The 15,273-nt window shown below is 48.3% G+C and overlaps 1 protein-coding gene across 6 annotated transcripts in view; it reads right to left on the bottom strand.

Moving 5' to 3' along the window:
* The window catches only part of LOC102097452 (sodium- and chloride-dependent GABA transporter 2), a 41,156-nt gene that overhangs the window by 9,670 nt on the left and 16,213 nt on the right, over positions 1-15,273 (bottom strand). For all 6 annotated transcript variants that reach the window (XM_021284746.2, XM_005500313.4, XM_065035585.1 and 3 more), the window contains 3 exons: positions 14,864-14,948; positions 11,835-11,967; positions 7,703-7,837 (listed from right to left, as the gene is read on the bottom strand). In XM_021284746.2, coding sequence (XP_021140421.2) covers positions 7,703-7,837; positions 11,835-11,967; positions 14,864-14,948 — 353 coding nt within the window. The remainder of the gene's footprint in view (positions 1-7,702; positions 7,838-11,834; positions 11,968-14,863; positions 14,949-15,273) is intronic.

A 15,273-nucleotide genomic window follows, 5' to 3' on the forward strand; every position in this document is an offset into this window, starting at 1 on the left:
GCTGGACCAGCCAACATCTCTGCATCCATAATTAAAGCATCTTTGCACAGATCCAGGTGGAAACTTTAGTAGGCTTGCTTTTTGTTTTACTGTTCATTGCTAGAATCCCACCCTCTGAGGCTTTTGGAGCCCTTGTAGTTCAGTTTGTCAAAATCACAAGTCTGCAAACTGCCTACGCCACACTTGCCATAACTTTGGATCCAGCTGACAAGTTTCAACCAGATTTAACAGTTCATAGAAACTTCAAAGATATCAACTACCTATGAACTTCACATCAGCCAGGGAACAGGAAAAAGACAGGAACTCAGCGTTGCTACTGAGCAGAAAGCTACAGAGAGGAGGAGTCAACCAGTGTTACATATCAGATAAATCACAGGAGGCATGGGAGGAGGCAGGAGGCATGGGAAATATCCCAAGGGTAGGAAAAGAACTGACGCTTTACCAGCTGTGGTAGAAGCCAAGTATCAAGACACCAAGCTTCATTAGCTCCGTGGTTCATGAACTGGCTCATTTCTAAAATTCAGCAATACCCTTGACTGTGCATCAGAGATGAGCATGGGGCACACAGGCTTCCTGTCTGCCCAACACAACACCCATGGGGTGCAGGCTGTGGAAGCCCAGCCCCAATGTCTTTAGGGACTACAGGACTGGCCTTTACATATGCTCCCATTTGAAGCAAGTCAGCCTGTGGCTGAAGCAGTGTAAATAAAGCTAAACCTAGCTTGCAGAGTTTATGATCCTGCTCAGTCAGCATGATTGTGAGCACCAGTTCAGGCTGCATGCACTTTTATTTCCCACTTTAAAAGGTTACTGCTGCTCTTAGGGCAAAGACCAAACCCCATCTGTGTCCTTCCCAGACCTCTGGCAGTTCCCAAATGAGGAGGGACTGCAACAAGACTGGTGCTGTGGGCAGCCCTGACCCGCTAGTGATGGAGCCGAGCAGCAGCAGCAAGTCCCAGGGCTGCAGGATCACTGGGGTCAGAAGGGACCTCAGCCCACCCCTGTCCCAGCCTCCTCCTCAAGCCCCTCATGAGAAGCACAGCTGCCCACACAGTGCCATGGGCTCATGGGGGCTGCACAGACCACGCTCTTCAGAAAATAGCAACCCACAGCTTCTCTTCCCAACTCGCTGCCTGTGCTCATTTCTCTCGCTGCAGTGACTCAGAGAAATGTTTTTTTTCACCTCTACCAGGATCCCTCTTTCCCTCCTGTGTTGCTGATCAACAGCCCCTCATTATTTTAATACTTCCACTTTGACTAAAGGTGCTCGCTGGGGTCAGGCAGGGCTCTCTTTCCCCTGCAGGTAGGAGCACATTGCTGTTCTCTGGCCCCTGCTCCTCATATTTCGCTGGCACATTGGCAGCATGGGTATTCTGATTCAATTACTGTCTGCAGTTTAAATAAACCATCTGCTTTATTTAATTCATAATTCAATTTCCTTGAACATGTTGTTTACTCCAGTTTGTAATAAACTCCTACTCTCTGTTTTTAGGAAAGTCTTCACACCTGAGCTGCAGTTATCCAAGATGGTTATAACCTGCAAGAGGAGGTATTCCTTCACCCCTTAATTTTCTCAGCAATATTCACTTTATTACGTGTACTGGCATTTAATATCTCCCTGTACTAAAACTGATCCTTCCTTAGGAAGATCTAAAAGCACTTACAAATAACAGTAAAGACTGTTTTTGAGCAAAATGTTATCGAACCCCAGTGCATCTCATACATCAAATACAGGTGCCACGCTGAGAAGTGCTGAACGGTCCCCATCAGCAAGCAGAGATGATATAGCACGGAGTGAGTACATGCTGCGTGGAGGGTCACTCTTGGCATAATGCAGAGCAGAGAGCAAAAACCACCCAAGTCTTCAGCTGCATTTCAACCAGCATTTCTTTCACACCTGGCATCACAGCTCAGCCGACAGCACTGGCACTACCCACCAGCCACCCGCTGCACCATGCAAACACATCACTTCAGCCCAGCCTTAAAAGCAAAGATTCTGATTCCTAAGACTTCACCTCAAGACACCTAGGGCACCATTTACAAATTATTGCCTTCCCCCTTCATTCAGGACCAGCCAACAGGCCCCAGCCCAAAGACCCAGTCCATGTCCTGCAGCACTGCAACAGCACAGGGCTGTGCAGCCCTGGGGCCCGGCTGCAAAGAGCCCACCACCATGCTGCACAGCCCAGGCCAATGCTTTCCTTCATCCCCATTCACCCCAGGAGGGTGGGAACGAGCCACTGATGTTTCCATAAAGCATTCCTTGTTCCTTCTGCCTGCCTTATGCTCAGCCAAGCATCATGCTCCCAGCTCCAAGCCCCAGCAGCTTTCCAGTTTAAGAAGAAGAAGGAATAACTGGAGGGAGTCCAGCAAAGGGCTATGAAGATGATTAGGGGTCTGGAGCATCTTTCTTATGAGGAGAGACCGCAAGATCTGAGGCTGTTCAGCCTGGAGAAGAGAAGGCTGAGAGGGGATCTCATCAATGTTATAAATATCTCAAAGGTGAGTGTCAAGAGGATGGGACCAGACGCTTCTCAGTGGTGCCCAATGACAGGATGAGGGGCAATGGGCACAGACTGAAGCACAGGAGGTTCCATCTGAATATGAGGAGAAATTTATTTACTTTGAGGGTGACTGGAACAGGCTGCCCAGAGAGGTTGTGGAGTCTTTTTCTCTGGAGACACTCAAATCCCACCTGGATACATTCCTGCGTGATCTGCTCTGGGTGAACCTGCTTTAGCAGGTGGGTTGGACTAGATGATCTCAGAAGTCCCTTCCAACCCCAACCATTCTGTGATTCTGTGATTGAGCTCCTTAGGAATCAAAGATAGGGTCTTTGTTCCACAGTTATCCTCCTTGTAACTGCACTGAAGGCCCCCACAATACCCCACCAGTGAGCACTGACCTCATGTAACCCACACATCTCAGTGCACCTTCAAACCTACAGGGATGTTTTACACCCAGGGGGGCCTGCCCTGTGCTGGGGTTTCTTTAAACACCACAAGAAAGCAAACAAGTTTCTGGTTCATCCCAAAGAGCACAGCTGCCCACCCCAGGGTGGTGTGGAGGGGTGAAGGATGCTCTGAAGGATAGTCCTTGCTGCCCAGGAAGCTGGGCTTTGTGGTCCTCCTTGCCCAGCTGCTTGCAAGTGGACAGAAAGACAGCTTTTTTTCCTTCTTGCCATGTCAGCGCTGAGATCACACTCAGCAGGGCTGTGTGGCTGTAGCTGGCCAGCCACCTGCATCCCACACCAGCAGGGCTGGTGAGAGTCGAGGAAGAAGGAGGAGGAGGAAGCCCCTCAAAGTTAAATACAGCTGTGATTCACCCTATGTGGACGCAACTACTCTGGCAAGGTGGAGGAGAGGACAGCAGCCCCGAGACCCTCCAACATGTGCAGGAGCTGCCAGCACTCCCTCCATCCTGCCCAGTACCTGCCCTCTGCCCCGGAGGCAAGGCCAGCAGTGGTGCCTGGGCTTGCAGGCCCTCCACAGACCCTCTGCCAGGGCTGGGGGACACAGCGTCCTGGGCCAGGGTGTGAGGCTGCGATGGGGGAGCAAGCACAGGGTGATGGCTGCAGCTCCACCAGTGCACACAGCCACGCACAAACCCAGCGGGTCGCCCTCCATCATGAAAACAAACATGCTTGTCTTCAGAAAGGGAAAGTGGGGGGCCAGCAACAGCACAAACTGAGCGCATAGGGTCAAGCTAAAGGCTTGCTGGTAAAAAAATAAATAAGGGGAACAAATAATATTTAGCAGGCCCACAGTTGCCCTCCCCTCTTGCTGGGAAGCAGCAGCTCTCGCTGGCCATGGAGGAGCAGCAGGAGGGGCTTGAATTTGGAGAGGGTCCAGGGGCTCTTCCCCAGCACGGCTATTGAGGCCCATGGTTAACCCAACAGGTCACAGCCCTGCAAGATGCACACATCTCCCATCCTCCCTGAGGTGGCCCAAAGGGCTTATCCTCAGCACAGCCTTGGCAGTAGGAGTTCCTTTGGCACAAACCATGAGCTGGACCTCAGCAGCCTCCATCTCCGGTCACAGCCACAGCAGGCAGCCCCCCAAAGAGCTGGGGACATCTGTATCTCTTGCCTCCCCTTCCTGCCACATCCATCCATCAGTAAGCAGGAACCTGTGCGGGTTCTGCAGGGACAAATGGTGCTCCAAAAAGCAACCACCGGGGAAATGGGTGAAAGAAAATGAGAAGGATGTAGGCAAAGTTATTTGAAAAGCCATGCAGATAAGAGAGGGAGACAACGAGAAGCAGGGGTGGGATGAAGGTAAATGCTCTGAATTTAGCTGTGCAGAGCAAGTCAGGGCACCTCAGCATGGTGCTGTGCAGGGTCAGGTGTCTGGGACACTGATGGTGCTTCCCTGCCCTAAGACCAGGGGCACAGAACCCACCAGGGCCTTCAGCAAGGCTGGGCCCATTGAAGAAAATTCTGCCTTTACATAAAGACTGGATGAAGTACAAACACATACAGCAAGGTGGTGTGTTTTCCGTAAATTTCAAGAGGAAAGCAAGGGAGAGAGGTTTGCAGAAACATTTGCTGCTTTTCCAGAGGGAGATATGCGCAGAGGCTGCTGCATTTAACTCCTCCTCCACTTTCACTCATTGAATCTAGCAAAATTTAGCTAAAATTGATTGAGACTTGATACCAGAGTGGAAGGAAACCATTACGTATCTTCTTTTTAAAGCAAACCCAAACACACAGCCGGCACTTTCTGCACCAAGCTCATCAGAACTCTCTTTGAATCTGTCTATTAAAATGGTCCCTGGTCATAGTAGGAAAGCATCAAGCGATGAAGAGCCTGCCAGGGCCCGAGAAAAGTTCTTCTAATGACAAGTTCCCCACACTTAAACCTTATTTCTGCTCTGAATTTCTCTCATTTCAGCTTCCTGTTCCTGGTCACACTGTGCATCCTTCTCCTAACCATATCCATAAATTCCCAGCATTATCTAGTGGAATAAACAATTGATAAAATTGCCACAAAAGTAATTGTAAAGGTCAGAGTGATGGAAAGTGGAAATGGTGAACAGCCCCGAGACCCCCTTTCAGTTAAAACACAATCTGCACCATGAAATAAGTAGGACCCTCATGAAGCACAGAAAATGTAGTCAAGGAGAAGGGAAAAAAATGGCCTAGAAATGCTGATATTATAACACTAAATATTATCCAAATAAAAAACAAACTATGGGATTGTTTTTTGGATTTCTTAGTTTGAGGGCATAAAGTATAAAATGGATTATCTCTTGGGTGGGTTTGCTGTTATCTGCTTGTGTATGAGCAGAACCAGACTTCATTATTCTAAACTTTAGTTTGGCAGTTTCTCTGTATAGTCTGACCTACCTATCAAATGCATTTTATTTAACACTTTGATTATAAACATTTCATAGATTTGGAAAATGAAGGTGCAGGAAGATTTAGGGCACTGCAGACATCACAGCCAGAAGAGACCATAATCAATCAGCTAGCCTGAGCTCTCGTAGGCAGGGTTTCCCAGTTCTGTCCAAGGTCATCAGGCAGGTGAAAAGCAATGATTTCCACACACCAGTCTGATATTCTGACACCTAATCACATCTCGGCTGCTGCTGCTCCCCTGGTAGAATCTGCTAAATAATTCATCCCCTCTTTTCACCTAGTTTTTCATATACTTCAAATGAGTTTTGATTTTGTCCCCTTGTATGTTGTTTGCCCTTTGCTTAAACCTCCCTTTGAGATGTCTTATCATAAGGCTCAGATTGCAGCAGGTATTTTTAATTCTTTTTTTAATTTCCAGAATCCCTTCCCAGACGCTAAAGAATCTTCCATTTTTCCGGGCAGTGCAGGATTGCAGGTAAACAATCACAGCTCACCATCCTCTGAGTGCAAATCAATTGTAATCGACTTGGCCTCGATGGGCTGGCAGGACTCACGCTGTCCCTGCACAGAGAGAGGGGGGGCACAGCTGGCAAGTGTTGAGGCTTGGGGCACTAACCCTTTCCTTCCCTCTCTGATGGGTAAGTACAACAGAAACCTGGATCCCTGCTGCTTGGTTTGGTAGGATGGCTAAAGTATGCTGGAGGAAGGCAGCTGCTGCTACCAGCTGCTGCTTTTCTCCCACAGACTTGAAGCGTTCATCAGGGAATGATGGAGGCAGGAAGGTAGGAGCGAATTTTCCTCCCACCATGGAGGATAAGCCATCCCCTTACTCTGAAGGGTTACTTTGCCTTTCCACCAGCGCATTAGTATTTTCCAGACTGGGAGGAAGCTGTGCTTCTAAAGCTCAGGCTGTAATTGGAAAAGTTTGCCAGGACAGACCTAATGAGGACCCAGCTAGTACCAGCAAAACCATGCTACGCCTGAAGTGGTTTAATTCAGTCCCCTGGGCGACACAGCCACAGTAGCAACAGGACTTTTTGTAAGTGAATGAGCACCCTTTGAATGTGTTATTTCACTTCAGAGGTCTCTCACAGATCATTGGCACAAATGGAGCCACAAACACTGCAAACACAGGCCTGTCCTCACCCCCTTCCAAGCCTTGCTGCACTTCCACACCGAGGAGCAGCTGTCCTATCCACCTCCTGTCCATAGGCAAACCGAGAGTGCAGGAAAGCAGCCAGCACTTTAAATGGGGCTTTTCACTTCTTGCCCAGGCACAGCCTTGACCAGAGAGCAAGTCTGAGAAAGCTGAGCAGGAACTTAGAGTCCTTCCCGTAATAAAAACTAGACTGTCTGAAGCTGGAAACTGAATGTTCGTGTTTAGCTCCCCAGCTCAGAAGCCGTAAGTCAAACTGACTTGCACAGAGCCACACAGCACCAGTGGCATAGGTGGGACCTGGGGATGCCACCTAGCAGCCCTGGACACACTGCTACCCCCCTCCCATAAGGTCCTCTCTTCTCCGTCAGGGAGAACAGGATCAGCTGGAGCCATTCCTCCCCCAGCAATTATGCCCCCATTTGCAAAATTAATAACCAAGGCAGCACTGGGCCTAGAGCAGGAAGAGTTAATGGGGTTACGAAGGGTTTTGCTGGCCTATTTTCCAGGCAGGGACCCTTTAATCTACTTTGGAAACACCTTCACACAAAGGCTGGTACAGCAGCTCAGCTGGAGCCAGGATTTAACGTGGAAGAACTTGTCCCAAAGAGATTAAAAGTAGCAGTTGGGCGCTGACCCTCCTGTCAGACAGGCAGGAATTTCTCACTGGGGACGGGAAGGCGAGGAGGGCAGCTGGGTCCTGGTGAGGTGCTGCAGTGTGCCGTGGCTCCACCATCCATGCTCCCAACATTCTTCCCAGAGAAGCTGGAGCAACCATGCCAGGAGCCTGGCTCGTCCCTGCGAGCTGCCAACACGGCGCAGAGCAGCACCCCATGCACTGGCTGCCTCCGCAGCAGAGGAGTCTCCCTGAGAAATGGGGGGGGTCCAGCTGACACCACTTGTGATGAAGGGTAAATCCCACTGCCCATATCCCTGGGCAATTCAGACCAAACTCAGAATAGAAAATACAGTAACAGGACAGGTGAAAGCTGAGGACAAGACAGTGTGGGGACTGTCAGAGTATACATCAATATGACAGTCCTGACTTATGCCCACGAAGGGAAAAAGAGGTGAGAGGAAGAAGAAATTGGAAGAAAGAGAGTGAGAAAAGGAAAAGGAGAGAGAGAGGACAGCCACAGGCATCCAAGCAAGCACAGCTCAGCCATTCAGTCCCCTCTCCACCTTACCTGGGGGTCCCCAAGGCGACTGAGGTCTGGATAAAGGTAAAACAGGATTCCCTGGGATGCTCCAGGCAGGGAGACTCCCCTGATCAGCAGAACAACCAGCATGAGGTATGGGAACGTGGCTGTGAAATACACCACCTGTGAGGAGGATGAAGTTCAAGCATGAGCGAGCAGTAGGGGCCAGAGTGTGCAGCACTGGCCGGCAGCACAGCACCGACCCCCGGGCTGAGGGACAGGGGCAGTGGCAGCAGATGGGTCAGGCTGCCTCCCCAAGCACCTTGCTGTCATCTGCAGCAGAAAGAAAGGAATTTTAATGTGTGCTCAGGAAACTTGTGACATGCCACAGCATGTCTGGAGCCAGACAAACCTTTCTGGTCCTAGAAGTGATCAAGACCCCAAGCCAGGCTGTCACCAGGTTGGAGTCAGAGTAACCCTGCTGAAGCCAGCAGTGCAATATCCACATGCAACAGTGAAGGAGCTGCCCCCAGTACCCATCTGCACAATCCTATCCTCGACAGAGGCCCGAGTTGCGCACAGAAAGTCTCTTCTCTTCAACACTTAGTGGCAAAGGTGAAGACGTGTGCAGATAAGAGATAGATACACCCTGAAATGTGATTGCTGCCACAGGTCCAGCAAGGACAACACTGGGGCTCCACCATTAGGGCAGACACTGACAAAGGGCTTGTGCCCACCGCTCCCCACTGCAGCAACTTGCAGCCGCTGCCTCTGGCTGACCCTTGTCCAGATACCCAACATGGAGAGCAGAGCAGCATGTCTCAGAGGCAGAGCAGGGCAGCATGTCTCAGACTTGCCACCAAGGACTCAGACCCAAACAGGACCTTTAGACTCTTGCTTTTTACACCCCTAGCCCCATGAGCAACACAGAGTTACTCAGGTAGGGTTGAAATCCCTTCTTCTAGCAAAGGAACCATGTCCCTTGAGGGAACACTGCAAGCCAATATCTGCAAATCCTTTCAGGGACTCCATGTCTGGTAAATATAACATTCAGTTTGGGAATTACTGGGGTACTTTCAGCACTGTTCAGGCTAATTGCTGTAGCATCCTGCAACAATAACACGCTGTGGTCTGTGTTTTCCACACAAGCAACCCAACATCAAGGGCTGATGCAGCCTTCCCAGCAATTTCAAGCAGTGTCATTAATCCCTTCGTATTGCTGCAACACCTTCAAGACTTACTGACCACCTTGAAAAAAGTTGTTCAGTCTGTTCTATCACGCTAGGCCAAAAAAGGAATGTTGCTCCTTGGGGTTTTTCCTGTGTGGATGTCCTGAGTGAGGATTCACATCAGCACGCTTCACCTGAGTGCTACCCTATGGCTCTCTTCTCAGCTTGGGCAGTTACGCACCAGAGAACTAAAGCTCATCTCTGGAGGAACCGCAATATGTAATGATGTGAAATTATCTACTTCTCATGCCTGCCCATCCATGCAAAATGAATTGACACAAAATCCACCTAAAGCCCACCATCCCTGAGCAGGGTCACAGGCTCTGCCACAGCTATAGCAATTTCTGCATTAGAGGAGATCTTACTAAGAACAAGCATACAATTTCCCTGTACAGTATGATCACTTTCGCTCTGCCCCTGGATAATCCTTATGATCTGAGTAATGATTCAAAAAGATTTCCTCTGGATCCACCTTGATATACTCCATCTGAATAAAGCAACATCCAAAGCACCTGGCACTGCAAGTCCTCCTTTGAGTCAATATATACACTCTTTGGTGATTCAGTTTTGTAACGCAGAAGAACAGAAGTCTTCGAGTGATATTCCATCTGTGAAAAAATGCACTACTAGGTGATCACCTCTGCCCATGGCTCCAGGTTTTCTGTGCATTTCATGTGCCCTGTTCTATATATCACAGCAGTCTTGCTGGGGCTCATGATTGACTGAGACGTCTGTACGAGCAGATCCATACCTGTCCCTCTGAATCTGCATCCTGAACACTGAAGGAACCCACGGCCAGCATTCTTTAGGACAGGCAAACACCATCATTCATTTAATTCTCAAATTTTCAAGGAGTCTCTGACTTAGAGCATTTCAGTGACAGTTAATAAATCTGCAAGTCCTACGAGTTGAACAATCATCCCTGTATTTACCACACAACCAAATTCTTTTTTCATAAAATGACAGGAAGCAAGTCTAATATTTCTCAGCTCATGAAAGCAAGATTAAAAATAAAAATCACAAAAACAACCCATTGCCTCTGAACCTTACTGCACATTCTTCCAGGATGCCAGGTTGCACATTCTCAGCTGGATCTCTAAATAACATCAGTTTTAGGAGCTCAAAACATGAACTGGTGCTGGTTGCCTGGCAGATTATTTGGATTCACATTTTGTTAATGTTCTATTTGTTTTACAGTGTGCATGAACTAGCATGTTAAGCTTTTCACTCAGCAGACACTCACATCTGCACTGAGAGCAGAGGCCGGAGTTTGGAGAAAGTTTTGCTGGATTAAGTGTGCCAAACTTCTATCTAGCAACAGGAACATCTGGGTCCAATGAGATATTACTCAATGCTTGGCTGAGACCCAACTTTTTTATTTCTTGGGCATTGTTAGCACTAACTACATCCCTAGGAACCTTGCCGGGATCAGTGTGATCGTTCTGTCACATGCTGGTCAACAACATCCAGGGTTTTACTTTTGAATCTGATCCACATGCCTCGGCAAAGTGGTTCCATCTGTGACAAGCTCCTGCATCTGTGAGCGATCCTCAGGGATGAGCAGTCCTCATGTTGCAGGATGCAAACTGTTCTTGCTATTCTGAACCAGGTGATTTCAGCTCATGGTGTTTGTCCCTCCACAGGCAAATCCCCAGGACTAAGGCATATCTCTTCCCCAATGGGACTGTATTCCCACAGCCATCAATTCAGTTGGTTTATTCAACATGTGGAGGCTTGATAAACTTATGGACACTGTTGCTTTACTGAAAGAAGGTTTCTGTTTTCAGGAAGATGTCATCGTCACTAGTCCTTTTTGCTGAAAAGCACTTGCATTTAACTTAGAACTTGTATCTAAAATAGACTGGGTTTGTTCTCAGCACTTCCTACACTATGTTTGCTGTATCTTAGTATCATACTCACTGTTATTATGCTGCCTCTGCTTACTTTAACCAGACCACTACAGCAAGCAGTTGCTCTTTTCTTCTAATTTTACTCCATAGAAACCAGAAAACATCATCTTTTCAAGCTGCTTGATTTCCCCATCATGTTTCATAATCCCAGACCGTTCTGGAAGCAGGAGAAACTGCTAACATCCATACCATCAACTTGATGGAAATGAATGCAGCTGAAGTTTACACCTCATCACACACGATGTCTCTTTCAAAGCATGCTGAGAAAACACCATTTCAATAACATACAAAACCTTTTCATTTCCATCTGTTCTTGCTGGTTCCAGACAAAGCTGGTTGGGAATGGGTTAGGAGGCAGTAGCAGAAACTAAGTTAAGGGGTCAGTGCAAATGACAGTGGCACGCTCTGCAAAGAGGGAGCATGAGATGGAGCTGGATAGTCACATCAACCTTTCCCAGAAGCATTCAAAGAAATACATCTGTGGTGACCAGTGTGGGGAAAACAAACAAATGAACAAACACCTTTACTGCTGGAGAATAAGCACAACTGTAGGAAGAGTTAAGACGAACAAAATGAAAAAAAATAGATCCCCATGGCAATGAGGCAGAGAGCATTGAGGCCATCACAGTTATCTTCCTTGCTATCTAATGACTTTGAAGATTTTCTAGCTGCACTTGCCAGCAGAGGCAAAAACATGCTGCTTGCTCACACTGTGGTGGGAGGGAAGGGAGCACACAACCATCCCATAAATAAGAAGACTGCAGGGTCTCCTGGGCCTGTGGATGCAGAGGGACCAGATGGGGATATACATCTTAGAAGTTAATGCTCTGAGACATCTCAGTACTCCCATTCTTTCCTACCCAAAACACAGAACCTGGCTCACACTTCTGCTGCAATTTGAGCCCCACAAGCTCCTGTCAGCTTATTCAGGGAGTGGTTCCCAGGATATTCCTAGGACCTTTCTAAACATACAAAAGGTGAGCAGATCAAGCATTCCAGCTGTGATCAAGGGAAGAGGCTCGATCTGAACCAAGGACTCACCTTGCCTGTAGACTTGACCCCTTTCCAAATGCAGAAGTAACAGATGATCCAGGCCAGCAAGAGACACAGAGCCAGCTCCCAGCGCAGGCTGCCCAGGTGTTGGATGCCATCAGAAATCTTTAGAACTCTCCTTCTGCATTGAGGGGAAGCAAAGGAACATCCAGGCGTTACCGCTGTTGGCCACTAACGTTCCAAACACCACACTGGATCCCACCACATCTCCATGGCACCTGGTGGCTCTGGAGAGAAGAGCTCAAGAGGAATCAAACCTCAGAGGAATCAAGCAGTGCTCTCCTTTTAAAAGTACTACCAGTCTGGCAGATCCACACATGTTGGACCAAGACATTTCTTCTCCTGTCCTCCTCCCACCCTTCATCTGCCTTGTCCTCTAGGGTAAGAGGTCTGTCTCTGCAAGAACATGCTCTGCCTAGACCTTTTTCCTGTACACAAAGTTCACCTACATTTCTGACATGCTTCAAACCTCAAAGTGAACAATACCTTGCACTTACCATGCAGAATTCATGAGAATCACCCAAGAAGCAATGCTGTCCAGCCCCTTCTCCATAGCACACTACTTCTGCCTTTAGGAGCAGCTACAAATTTCACCTCTGGACTCAGAGCAGCATAGCATCTCATACCATGACTAAGACTCAACCAAGACCACAATAATTCACATTGCACAGTCAGAAGAGGCCACCTTGGGCATCCTCTTTCAGCCAGTATGGAGAATAGGATCCTGGGCTAGATGGACTTTGGTTCAGGTAAGGTCTTACAGTATCACCTTGGCCATATAGCAGCTTTCCATATTATGGGTATGTCAAATCTTCCTCATCACTTCCAGAAGTATGGACTCACCCTCCTCCATCTCCTACACCACACGGATGGATCTGAGTGTGAAACACCATGGTGCAGTCGCAAAATCCCAAGCCTAAGACAGGCAGAGATGGACATGCACTACACTGGAGCCTAGCAGCAATGCCCACTCTGCTGCAAAAGACAGCAGTTATCCCCAAATAAAAGTTATGCTCCTGGAGAACAGCAGTCTAAGACACACTGCCTCCTTCCCTGCCCCACAGCCTTGTGCCAGATGAAGAGAGATGAGAGGGGGCGTCAGAAAAATTACTCTGCTCCACTAGGTAGGTTTCATCATGTTGTTCTTTTCCTGCTTCTAAGGATGTGGACTCTGTAACCAGTGGGGATAGGGTGCCAGCAGAGCACAACTGCCTGGGTGCTGCACTGCATCCAGAAGAGGCCTCGGAAGGGTGCCACCAGCCCTCTGGCAGGTCAGTGCTTCTCAGGAAAATAGTGACCTCCTACCTCCCCGCCCAGGGAGGGCAGGAACAGATGCTTTATTGGAAGCAATGGACAGTGGAAATTTCCAGTCCCAGGTGCCGTTTCACCTGTAACACTAGGGATGGTCACAGCATTTCCAGCAGTCAGCCTCATGAAAAGCAGCCTAAGACCAGCAGGTCACCATCTAATCACACATGAGCAGCAGGCAGAGGGAGAATGCAGGCTCAGGGAGCACAGAGAAGACAGAGAAAGCATAAAAAACTTTGAAATTTTAAACTAGCATCCCTATGCTGAGCCAGGGATAGTCCAGAGGTGCTATGTGCTCTATGCACTGACAGCACCTGGCAGCAGGGGCAGAGCCCTCCATCCATCCACACACACAAGGAGAATTCAGAGTGTCAGCAGAGGGGCCATTTGCACAGTCTGTTGGCCAGAGCTCAGTACTTCATTGTGCCTGTTCTCCCAGGAGATGCTGAAGATCATCAGAGATCCCAAGACAACAGGCCTATGCCTTCAAGTCAGAAATACAGCTATTCTGTTCCTCAGGGTAATTCACACAAGGGGAGAAAACAATGAAAGTGAGGGAGCTAATTTCACTCTGAAATAAGCTGATTCCAGCACTTCATTTCAATTTTGGTGAACTTCTTCCCTCAAAATAGCTTGCATATTAGCTACTGTAAAGTAAAAACATCCCTTATTTTTCTACTTTTAATTTGAAGACTAGCACACGTACAGAAGTCCTCATCCACCATGCCAGAGCCTTCCAGGAACATGCTGGTATCACACAGTAGCATGGATTCAAAGGAAAGATCACCGACTGCATTACCAGCATGAACTCTTACGGTACACCACAGGGCTTCAAGGCCTCTTCTTCAACAGCTAAACACACACAGCTCACAAAACACACAGACAAAAACCCATCATAGAGCTGTGGCTTTGTGGATCATCACAGATTTTACCCCATGCCCACTTATAGTCTTGGCACCAGTGTCCTGGGCACAGTTACACGGGATGCAGCCACCAGTCAGGTCAATGACTGCATGGGTCAGACTTCTCCAAACAGAACATGAGCGATGAATAATCCAGCAGATATATAAACTGTAATCCAAACCATTGGGTAATGGACACTATACCCTGAGGGAGTGCTAGCAATTTTATTGAGATTTGCACCCTGGGTAAATCTGAGCCAAACCTTCAGGATGGGGAACATGCAGCCAATTCACCTGCATTGCAGGAGGAAACAACTGTGTAAGGAAGTTCTCTGCTGGCAGTGAAGAGCAAGTGAGAAGGCAGGGAGAGGAGCAACACAAATGGAGAAAAGAAGAGTTCAACAGAAGAATGGAATAAGGGAGAAAATAACAATAAATGAAACATCAAGGACCAGAGGAGGCAAAGCATCGGTGAGGTAAGGTCTTGCACAGTCAGCTAGCCACTACTGAGGTCAGTGAGACAGACACCCAAAAGTTCCAGAGGGACAGAAATGCAACATCAGAGAAGGACAAAGACAGATGTCTCCAAGGCACACCAGTACAGCTCCAGACACCACAAGCCCAGCGAAATTACCCTGGCTGACAGTGCCATCCCTGAGAGCCTTCACCCCGACCTGCCCAGCTTCCTCCCTTGTGTCTTCTTCTGGCAAGCATGGGTTAATAGGAAGTGATGCTGCAGGGTTTGTTCCTTGCTCAGGGAAGTTATGTCCCAGAGGAAAGTAAGGTATAGGCCTGTCCTTTACTTACTCCCAGAACTCGATGACAGGGGAGGTGGCATTTTCATTGGTCACATTGAGCGTCGAGTTTGCCTTCTGGAGTTCCATGCAGTTCCCTGTGGGAGAGGCCCAGGGAGAAAGGGAACATAAGCAGCAGCAGTTGGAATACTGAAGGATCCAAAAAATCCCTCCCTTTATATCCACAGTGTCAACTCTCATTGACATTGATTTCATATAGACCCAAAAATGCACAAAAGCAGTCCCCTCTAGGGTAAAATTGGCAAGAAACATGTGACAATTAAGATGATGGCATTTAATCCTTTCCTTCCAGTGGGCGTGGTGAGCATTCCTGACCAGCACTGGGTCTATGGCTGACAGACAGCCCAGGATGACTGGAAGATGCCAAGAAGAAAAGTGCCCATGGTGGCTGAAGCCCAGAGC

This window comes from Columba livia, chromosome 1 (assembly GCF_036013475.1).
Source record: "Columba livia isolate bColLiv1 breed racing homer chromosome 1, bColLiv1.pat.W.v2, whole genome shotgun sequence".
Classification (NCBI taxonomy): Eukaryota; Metazoa; Chordata; class Aves; order Columbiformes; family Columbidae; genus Columba; species Columba livia.